Genomic DNA, 11,547 nt, shown 5'->3' with positions numbered 1-11,547 from the left:
GCAAAGAACAGTGTGGTAAGTCTTCATCTTAAAATTTTATGACAGTCTAAAAATAGCAATTTGTTAAATCTGTCAAAACGCGTCATTTTTGCACATTTTTAGATGCTGTTTTCTTAAAAACTACTGGGTATAATGCAATGAAAATTTGCATGTGAACTTAGTTTTTTATGTTCTTTCCAATGGTGTAATTAGTTTTTAGATATGTTGAAGTTCAAAATTTAAGTGGTCCTACCTAAATTAAGTGAGTGATTTGAAACTTTGCGAAATGTTAGTCCATTCTGTTCTTTGTATCATCACAAAATTTCACCGCTGTATGTGATTGCATTCCTTTTTTTTTTTTTTTAGATATTTTTCTTGTAACATAAACAAACGGCCAATACAGAGAGTGTAATGAAGGAAGTCATTGGGCAGAATAGAATGAATTAAGGCATTTAATGAGCTCAGTAAAATTACATGCTTATTCTGTCTTATACTTTCATTTGAAAGCTTCATATAAAGTTTCCAGCAGCCGCAGTCAAATTCAAAATATGAATCAGTTGTTTGTGTGTTTGTGTGTGTGTGTGTGTGTGTGTGTGTGTGTGTGTGTGTGTGTGTGTGTGTGTACAGATTATGAAATAATGCTTTAAAGGGGAAAAAAGAACAGATAACTGGAATAATTAGAAGAAAGATGAATAAATAAATGAAGAGAGAGAGAGACAGAGACTGATAAAAGATGGTAAATGCAAAATATGCAAGGAAGTATGAAGAAAATCAAAATTTGACTGTCAGAATGTCACTTGTCAGCATACTGAGGCATTAGGTTACTGATCTGCTTGGAAGTTCTCTAGCTTTCTGTAAAAGTCCTTTTGAGAAACTTTGGGCTGATTTTAGAAAGATCTTTTTTTCTCAAATAGGATGAGTCTTTATTGAACATTGTGGTAAACACATGGACCAGTTATCAATTAAATCATACTTGCTACAGTATGAAAACCTTTTTTCTTCAAACATTTCAATTCAAATTTTACATTATGATGTGGAGTGATGGCCTAGAGGTAATGCATCCACCAAGGAAACAAGATAATCTGAGCACGCTGGTTTAAATCCCGGCACAGTCACCAGCATTTTTTCCCACTCCACTAGACCTTGAGTGGTGTTCTGGATGCTAGTCATTCGGATGAAACGATAAATCGAGGTCCCGTGTGCACGTCGAGGTCCTGAACCCATGGCAACAAAAGGGTTGTCCCTGGCAAAATTCTGCAGAAAAGTCCACTTTGATAGGAAAACAAATTAAAAGAAACTGCATGTGGGAAAAAATACAAAAAAGTGGGTGGCGGTCTCAGTGTAGTGACGTGCTCTCCCTGGGGAGAGCAGCCCGAATTTCACACAGAGAAATCTGTTGTAACAAAAATGAGTTATACAATACAATACAATACAATACAATGTAGACTTTCATTGATATGAGTAATAAATGAATAATGCAAACATGACAAAAAGAAGCAAAATACAAAATGATATTTTTAATTGCATGTTGTTAATAATGATGATAAATAAACAAAGTAAACATGACATAAAGGAACGAAAATAAGGTGTTTTTAATCTATGTTGTTAATAATGATATCTTTTAAAAAAGAAAGAAAAAAACATGAACTGATGTTTCTGATGTGTGTTATTGATGACAGTAAATAAATAATCATGACAGAAGAAAGACAAAAGGAATACTCCTGGTATTTATTTAAATGAGTTACTGATATGAAAGGGTGGTTATTATGCATTTGTGTATTTAACCCTTTCACTGCCAAGCCTTTCTTTATGCTCAGTGTCAACTATTTGCTATCAGATGTTTTGGTTATGCAGGTTATATATATATATATATATATATAATTTTTTTTTTTAACATGTTGGGATGCAAACTTCTCAGATAGATTTGTGTATAACCTGTACTTTTCTGAAAGGAAAATGAACACACTATCCAATTATGATGATTTCACATGAATTTGATGATTTTCCCACAATGACAATTTTTTTTTCAAACTGGAAAAGGATGAAAATTTCCATCCTGTGGCACTGAAGGGGTTAATGCTGTACTGTGATGTCTTTGGTATAAAAGAAAAACGAACACAACGTAAAAATGATGTTTTGGTTTAATCCATGTGATATGACAGTCAAGCTGGGTGAAGAGGGCAGCCATGAAGATCCAGTGGCCGAGCAGGAACGGGTCGTGGTACGACTGTTCTCTGGAGATGGAGCGAGGGGTGGGGGACGAGATGGATGGCACGCTCACCATACAGTTCAAGCTGAAGCACAAACCCAAGGTGAACGTTTTGGGTGTTTCTGGCATGTGATGGTGAACATGTTTTTTTCCTGTATAGACAAAATCTTTCTGTTTTTCTTTTGCTGCCCAGTCATTTGCACTATTTCAGTGGCATTATGGCACTTGTTCTAAGTCCCCCATACACAGCCATAGCCAGATTTGTCTGTTGAAATCCCATCACCGACCCGACCCAGCTTCAGTGACCCGGAAGCTCTATGTCTATGAGGAGGACCTGCAGTTTTTTTGTTTTTGTTTTTTTTTGGGGTGGGGGTTGGAGTTCTCTGAACTTGTTTCCTGTCACTGTGCCAGAATAAATGAATAAAGGTCATATTCTGTGTTTCAGCATGTGTATGGATAAGTGTGCCTCTGTGTATATGAATATGGTTATTGAATACTTTCATCTGAATATATATACATGTTTTATATGTGTGTGCATGTGAGTGCATGTTTGTGTTTTTGTTCGTTCTTTGCTTAATGTCTATCCACATTTGTGGTTTTAGACAACATGTGTGTGTATGTGTGCGTGTGTATATGCATGTGTACGTGTGTGTATGCATGTGTGCGTGTGTATGCATGTGTGCGTGCATGTGTATGTTTGTGTGTGTATGTGATCAAGCTTGCGTGCATCCCTGCATGTTTTGCATGTATCTGTTCTATATTCAGTGTGTGTGTTGGACAGGTAATACAAATGAGCCTTCAGGAGATTCGTTGCATCAAGATGTGTGATGATCATCATCTGGCCATTTACACCTGTGACCCAGACACCTCCATTTGTCCTCTGATGCTGCAGACATCCTCGGAGGCAGACTTGAGAGAATGGGTACGATTTTATTTGTCTCCGTTTTATATTTTGTGTACGAAGGGCATGGGTGTTCTTTCCGAGCTGGTTCATTTTACTTTCAAGAGTCATTTGTTTTATAAAGAAGCACTCAGAATTGGCTGATACCAGTCTTTATTAGTTTTCTGTGTCTGTGTATTATTAGTGGTCACGATCATTTTGTTGGCCTGTGTATTCATATCTTCCCCTCCAAACGGTTTACTTCTGCATCATCTTATCCCATCTAAAAAAAGTATTTCAAGCACATAACTTATACACATGCACATGCAGGTGCACAAATGAACACATGCTTACAGCTATACAAGCAGACATTCATTCTTTCCAACGCACATTTTCACAGATAACTGATTGTCTTCATATTGATTCAAAGAAGATACTGACCTACTGACATCTTGTTGATCTTACTGTTAAGTCACACTTGTTCTCATTTATGGATGATCATGCTTATGGCTTGCTGTTTGAAGGAAGCAGTCAACATATCTATGCCTGTCCCTGTAATTCCAGCTGAATGAGCAGTTTAGGACTGCCTGGTTGTATTGTGTGAAAACTGTAGATAGTGGTGATGGTTGTGGTAATGAAGGTAACAAAGAACAATAAACAACAAAGAAGATGCTGCTGACAATGATGATTACAACTGGGTATTCTTTCTGCTTCCAGCTGAGCATCGTGAACATGGCCAACATGTCACTGTGGCAGTTGAACCGCCCCGTGGCTGCCGGTTCAGTGTGCTCATTGACGGTGCCAGGTCAGATCTTCATCCACAACCCTGAAGAGGCCAGTGCCAGACCTTGTGACATGTGAGTCCTAGCGCTGCTGGGCTCTTTCCAGAAAACTGTGCAGTCTGTGGGGATTTGGGGCAAACCTGAAATCAGTTTCAGCAATCTTTCAAAAGAATTGAATCAAGTCAGAGCAGAGCACAGTAGAGCAAAATAATGTTATTTGTTTTCATAGCCCAGCTGATCATGAAGGTTGGTTAAGGGCTGCAAAGGCAGGTAAAATAGCTGTAAACTAATTAATTGAAACTCTTATTTCAGGCACTTTGATTGTTTCAATACAATCATCAATATATTAATACATTTTAACTCACCTGTGTATATCCCTCTCTCTATATACCTGTATATTTAATCACCTACATTTTCATTTAATATCGATATTTCTTCTTCGTGGTCAGGGGAGTGAACTTCACTATTTTCGTTCAACTGATTTTGCTGGCCCAAGATACGCTCGAAATGTTTTTTCCATGTATCGATTGGAATATTCGGTTGATTTCTGCGTTTTCGCCTGACTGACTTTACAGTGGACCAGAATGAAGTATTATTTGATCTGTTTTCCAACAAAGATTCCCTTAATGTATTTCTATAACTTTTCTTTTTGTCTTCAAGCACAGATTGATAGTAAGCTCTGTGTTGTCGATAAGCAATCCCATGCGTTGCCTCCCCTGATCGTGTATAGCGAGACAGCGCACGCTGAGCCACTCGCTTGTAGTGCCTGCACTGTGCGTCAAACCACGGACTGCCAGTTGTCCTCCTTCCCTCCCCTCCACACTGTACCGTTTGACTCATACAGCTAGCTGCATTGAATATAATGGCCACAAATTTGGACAATGCCGACTCCACATCAACACTAATATCATTATTGGCATCTTCAAGAGCTGTCTGCGTATCAGCAGATGACATTTCTCTTAAAAACGTTTCTGCTTTTGAAGGATCCCATTTTACTTTTTGAAACGACACTTTTTCCTGGCGAGAATCACAACTAGGTTTGTCACAATTGCTAATGATATTCGCTTCGACAGGCATATGCTGCGATTCTACTCTATCCACTACCTTAAAACTAACCATCTGCGTAATAATACCTGTAGAACATAAAAAGTAGTCAATAGTACTGTTTCCATTTACAGTCAAAAAGGTGAATTTTCCTTCAATATCTCCATCAATAAAACCATTTAAAGGAGTGAATTGAAAAGTACTGCAAAGTTCTATCAACGATTTACCAAAACCATTTACAACCTTATCTTGACATGTTCTAACAAAATCACTTTCATCATCAACAAAAAAACCAAAATCACTCAAATCATCTGTCTGTAATGACCAATCCGCAATACGAGCATTTAAATCTCCAGCAAGAATAAAGTGAACATCATCATCTTGCTCGTAGAACGATACCAAAAATTGTTCCAGCATTTGTAAAGTGCAGTCATATTCTTTATCTTTATAATAAACACTATTTATAGGATGATTATACATAGATATGAAAATCAGATCTTTATCAAATTTAAATAGCTGTTTGCATAATCTCACACACAGCACATTATCAATGTTCGTTTTAATTTCTGTAACAAAGTCAGACAAAGATTTTCTTATCAGTAACACAGTTCCCCCAGAACTGCGGCCTCTTCTGGACAGTTTACTCGCTGGAGAATGGAAAACAAGAAATTCACGAAAATGAATACTAAAGTCAAACGAAGGAGACGTAAATGTTTCTAACAAAGTACAAACATCAAATGATGTAATGTAGTTTATAAAGTCAGGGTCCAAAAGTTTAGATGTTAGACCATTGATGTTCCATGAACAAAAAGACAAAGTGTTTTTAACTGGAGAGTGTGTGTTGTGATTGACTGTGTCTGTGTCACTCAGTGTGTTCCTGTCAGAAATGTCATGTGTGTGCGGGTTCACATTTCGGTCTTGACCTGACCCCTATTCCCTGTGAGTGGGGGTGGTGGTGTTCCCTGCATCACGTGCAGCACGTCCCATGCTCCACGCCTCGTGAAGGCTGGACTGTCGCTCACTGGCTGTCGTTGACCTGGTTCTCCGCTTACACTCCTCGGGTACATCAGCACCGCTAACGGGTAGCGTACGTGAGTCAGTGACGTCAGGTGCACGAGGCGAGACACTCCCGCTGTGTGCGTGGTCAGCGACTGGCTGGCTGGCTGCTGTGCTGCGTGACGGCTGTGCACGTTGTGTTGACACGCCGTGTTGCCCAGGTGAAGGGTGTGTATGTTGACCTGGCAGTGGCTGCACACTTCTGATGTGCAGTTTACCTCTGGCGAAGTACCCGCTCTGGCCAGCATCCCGGAGTTCCCTCAGCTGCTTGGATTGACGCCTGGTCAGGTCTTGAGCCACACGGAGCCCGTCCTTCTGCATGCTGGCTCTGGCGTCGTGGTCAGTCATCAGGCTCATCACGTCTCCCCACCTCAAAAACTTGGCAATGATGGGGCGGGGGTGGGGGTTCTGGGGATTGTGCCTGCCCAGTCTGTGAGCCCGTTCGATGAGACCTCTGTCTTTCCAGTCCGCCTTTGTCACGTAGCGGCCCAGGGTCTGCTGAACCTTGTCGGCACAGGCTGCATAGTCTTCTGATCCATCTGCTTCGGGGATACCGAACACTTTCACATTATTTCGTCTAGAGAAGCCCTCCAGACGATCCACTTCATCTTGCAGGTCTGAGAGAGTTTTATTCATTTCGTCGTGCTTCTCACACAGCGATACGATCGCTGTTTTGTTGTCATCAACCGCCAACCGAATGTCTGTGAGTTCACTACACAGGTGTTCTACATTCCCCTTCAGCACGGCGTTCGTTTCTTCTATCTTGCTAAGTGTGTCCCCCTGTCGCTGCAGTGTGTCCCCCTGACGCTGCAGTGTGTCCCCTTGTTGTTTCAACGTGTCTTCTTGCTGTCTCAGTGTTTCTCCTTGTTTCTTCAACGTCTCTGCCTGACCAGCCATCAGTGTCAACACCTGAGCAAAATCCATGGTTTGGACGATGACATAACAATTGATGAGGTGAAATTTGCAATACGAAGACTAAAAAACAGAAAAGCTGCTGGTTTAGATGATGTTGCGGGAGAGTTTTTAAAAGCATCTGAAAATATAATAGCACTTTTTTTGACAAACTTATTCAATCATCTTTTTAATGTAGGCTATTTTCCATCAGATTGGACTCGTTCAGTCATTATTCCACTTTTGAAAAAAGGCGATGCAAACAATCCTGAAAATTATAGAGGTATTTCCTTATTAAACGTAATTAGTAAAGTTTTCACATCAATACTAAACAGGAGGTTGTACGAGTGGGCCGAATGTGAAGGTAAAATCTCGGAAGAGCAAGCTGGTTTCAGAAAAAGTTACTCTACGATCGATCACATATTTACTCTCTGTAGCATTATCCAAAAATGTTTAAATGGAGCAAGGAAGAATAAGCTTTATATTGCTTTCATAGATTATCAGAAGGCTTTCGACTCAGTTGATCGAAATAGTCTATGGGCAGTGCTTAACAAGATAAGAACATCAACCAAAATGATCCGAATATTAAAAGCGATGTACAGTACAGTTCAGTCTTGTGTCCGATGGGGGCCTTATGTTTCAGAATTTTTTGATTGTCCTGCAGGAGTAAAGCAAGGATGTTTGTTGTCTCCCTTGCTTTTCTCGCTTTTGATTTCAGAAGTCGCTGACGAGGTGACCAAGAATGGAAAACACGGTTTTCAGTTTTTGCCAGGCTTACAAGAAATATTTCTGTTATTGTTTGCAGATGATATTGTCTTGCTGTCATCGTCACCAGCAGGTTTACAAAATCAATTAGATAATCTTAACAAAGCATCTAAATCTCTTGGACTGACAGTAAATTTGAATAAAACAAAAATAATGGTTTGCAGAAAGGGTGGCCATCTGTCTAAAGCAGAAAAATGGTATTTCGATGGAGACGAAATTGAAGTTGTAAACAATTATAAATATCTGGGTTTTATGCTGTCTACCAAGTTATCTTTCATTTCTGCACTTGAAGAGTTCGCTGGCAGGGCAAAAGGGAGGGTGGTTGAAATTATGAGAACAATGTGGAGTCTTGGCAATATGGACAGAACCGTGTTTTTTAAACTCTTTGATGCGCAGATAAAACCTATGCTATTATACGCATCTGAAATGTGGGGAATAATGCGCTTCAAAGCAGTTGAGTCTGTCCATTTGTTTGCTTGTAAAAGATTTTTGAGTGTCAGTCCCAAAACCCCAAATGTAATGATCTATGGTGATCTTGGTCGATATCCATTATACATTGATAGTTGCATCAGTACTTTGCGATACTGGTTTAAGCTAAATCAAATGTCTCTATCGAGAATCCCGAAACAGGCGTACCTAATGAACGTAAATAAGATGACATACAATGCTGATATGTCTTCAAGAAACTGGGCAGATGGACTGAAACATTGCTTAGACATTTATGGGTTTTCAGAAGTTTGGATAAATGGCGGGGTTGGGGATGTAAATGTTTTTCTTAAAATATTCAAACAACGCATGATAGATGGCTTTAAACAGGATTGGGCAAGCAAACTCAACGGAAGTAATCGTTATGAAACATATAGGTCATTCAAATCCTTATTACAACCTGAAAAATACTTATCTGATCTTACCATCAGTAAATTTAGATCAGCCTTCATTAAGTTCCGTTTTGGTATAAATGAACTAAAAATAAATCAGCGTTATTGTGATGTTTTGAAAAACTGCCCATGTGGTGGTAGAATAGAGAACGAACTACATGTACTAACAGCTTGTCCATTATATGATGATATTAGAAGGAAATATTTGCTCAAGCATATGCAACATATTAGAAATCTGTCATTATCATTTCTGCTGCAAAACGAAAGTTGTAATGTGACCAGAGATGTTGCAATGTTTGTTTTTTATGCATTAAGACTGAGAGAAGAGTACTTTCAGCCCTAAACAGACATATCAGCCTTGTGCTTTTCATTTAGTTTACTTGTTCTCAGTGAGTTCACTGTGTATTATGTGGATTGTTTTCGTTCTTCCTATTTTATTTTAGTTAAGCTGTGTGTGCAACACGTGCACCCAAAATGTATACAGGTCGGTGACCTTACATTAAAATTCTTGCGTTCTTGCGTTCTTGCGTTCTTGTATATTTAATCACCCTGTCTCTGCAGGGGCAGAGTTTTTGGTCACAACATGTCATATTGGGGGGAAAATGTTGACATGAAAACATGTAGACATGTGATAAAGCTTGGGGTACTTCATTTAATTCTAATCAGATTAGTGCAGTGACTAGTTGCGGCAAAAGCACTTTCAGAAGTGAAGTTAGAAGTCAAGGTTGTGCAGTATCATGTCATGATAATGTCATATAATTTTTTGTGCATAATATTGCGTTGTGTTGTGTTGCACTATTTTTGTGACCACACTACACACCAGAGGGTGTTTTGGACTTCCAGGATGTGGGATACCGTGAAACACATGCTCCTTGACTGTTGGGATCTGCATGACGTTAGACACAGACATTACACGGCGGTTTCTTTGAAGACCTTGTTTCGTGATGTCCCTCCGTGGGCACTGATGGACTTCTTAAAAGAAGTGAACATTTTTAACCAGATTTGAAGGTTTTAAACTATGGAAGTTTTTTTTTAAACTTTGGAGTGGAAAGTTTGAAGTGGTGACTTGTTTTAATTGTTTGGGTTTTTTATCCTTGTAGTAGTTATTAACGCGGCGATAGCCTTGAGATGGCCTTAGTGGTTGGCGAGGCTCTAAGCACCATAATTTCATTTCATTTCAGGATGTGGGGTCAGCAAGGGGGTCACATGGCACTGATTGAGACAACCCCTTGTGGTGTGACCTGGGCCCTCAGTTTTGACCGCACCCCGTGGGTCTACAACGGTGGCTATGGCAACGCTTTCACCAGAGGTACATTGGTTCTGAGTTTTCTGAGAAGGATTCATGTGTGTGTGTTTAGTTTTTTAGTAACATTTTGGTGTGTGTATGTAGCACTGATGTAATGTGTTAAGTAAACAAAAGTATTTTGTAAAGCACCCAGAGCAGATTTCTGTATAGTATACTATATAAGTATCCATTCTTCTTCTTCTTATTATTATTAGCAATAGTAGTAGTAGTAGTAGTAGAAATAGGCTGCTTTAAAAAGATAGAAATCAGTAAATCATTTTATGAATCTATTTGTCTGTCAGTCACCTGATTAGAAGAAAATCAGCTAGCCACCAAGGTATCCAGCAAGCTAATCAGCCCACCAGCAAGTTGTAAATGATGAATGATTCAGTCAGTATGGACAGCAATGAAGTGGCTAGTCAAGTTGTTAAAGGAATACAGAAGAATATTCACAGCTAAATTCTATTCATAAAAAAAAGAAAGAAAAGAAAATGGGATTACCTGTATGTTTGTAGTTCACAACATTTTCGTTATCCATGCTCTTACATTCCAAGAAAAGTATGCAAGATAAGTTCTGTAACTATTTGCGTGATGCACTTGCAAACAAAAAGTGTATGGTGATGGTTGTTTTGCAGATTGTTCAAATGTGCTTATAGTTTCAGCAGCTTGTGTGTGTGTGTGTGTGTGTGTGTGTGTGTGTGTGTGATGCAGAGTTGTCAGAAATGTCCAGCAGCCTGAGGGAGCAGGTGGACTACCGCATCATTCGAGTCTTTGAGAACCAGAAGTGGTTTCCTGTGGTGGGCTACTGCAGCAGGTGACTTCACGAGAGAAACGGAATGAAATAAAATGAAAGCAAATTTTTTTAACTTAACCAGGGAAATGAGTTAAGCAGTTAACAAGTTGTTGTTTTCCTAGAGAGAGGGTGAGTGAAGGAGGTGGAAAAGTGGGGGATCAGGATGAAGATAGGAGGCTGAAAGTGGAAGAGAGAGAGGCTTGAGTAGAAAGGAAAAATGGGGAAGGCAGAGAGAAAGAAGAAGAGAGGTCAGGAAAAAGATGGAAAGGGGAGAATGGAGGGGAGAAAGAGGGAGAGAGGTCAGGAAAAAGATGGAAAGGGGAGAATGGAGGGGAGAAGGAGGAAGAGAGAGGTCAGGAAAAAGATGGAAAGGGGAGAATGGAGGGGAGAAAGAGGAAGAGAGGTCAGGAAAAAGATGGAAAGGGGAGAATGGAGGGGAGAGAGAGGAAGAGAGGTGAGGAAAAAGATGGAAAGGGGAGAATGGAGGGGAGAAAGAGAAAGAGAGGTCAGGAAAAAGATGGAAAGGGGAGAATGGAGGGGAGAAAGAGGGGAGAGAGAGGTCAGGAAAAAGATGGAAAGGGGAGAATGGAGGAGAGAAAGATGTGAGAGAGAGGTCAGGAAAAAGATGGAAAGGGGAGAATGGAGGGGAGAAAGAGAAAGAGAGGTCAGGAAAAAGATGGAAAGGGGAGAATGGAGGAGAGAAAGATGTGAGAGAGAGGTCAGGAAAAAGATGGAAAGGGGAGAATGGAGGGGAGAAAGAGGGGAGAGAGAGGTCAGGAAAAAGATGGAAAGGGGAGAATGGAGGAGAGAAAGAGAAAGAGAGGTCAGGAAAAAGATGGAAAGGGGAGAATGGAGGAGAGAAAGAGAAAGAGAGGTCAGGAAAAAGATGGAAAGGGGAGAATGGAGGGGAGAGAGAAGAAGAAGGCAAAGTCAGACAGATCAGAAAAAGAAAACAAAAGTAAGATTAGTGAGAGAATAAAGCCAG

General features: G+C 39.9%; 1 protein-coding gene across 2 annotated transcripts in view; it reads left to right on the top strand.

Annotated features, from left to right (window-relative positions):
• Positions 1 to 11,547, top strand: part of LOC143292437 (tectonin beta-propeller repeat-containing protein 1-like) — a 47,220-nt gene that overhangs the window by 19,283 nt on the left and 16,390 nt on the right. For both annotated transcript variants that reach the window (XM_076602711.1, XM_076602710.1), the window contains exons 11-15: positions 2,142 to 2,291; positions 2,970 to 3,110; positions 3,786 to 3,925; positions 9,666 to 9,793; positions 10,481 to 10,583. In XM_076602711.1, the coding sequence (XP_076458826.1) occupies positions 2,142 to 2,291; positions 2,970 to 3,110; positions 3,786 to 3,925; positions 9,666 to 9,793; positions 10,481 to 10,583 (662 nt within the window). The remainder of the gene's footprint in view (positions 1 to 2,141; positions 2,292 to 2,969; positions 3,111 to 3,785; positions 3,926 to 9,665; positions 9,794 to 10,480; positions 10,584 to 11,547) is intronic.

The sequence above is a fragment of the Babylonia areolata genome, chromosome 18, assembly GCF_041734735.1.
Source record: "Babylonia areolata isolate BAREFJ2019XMU chromosome 18, ASM4173473v1, whole genome shotgun sequence".
Lineage (NCBI taxonomy): Eukaryota > Metazoa > Mollusca > Gastropoda > Neogastropoda > Buccinidae > Babylonia > Babylonia areolata.
The sequence above is the reverse complement of the archived record's forward strand: the minus strand, read 5'-3'. Positions and strand labels throughout refer to the sequence as shown.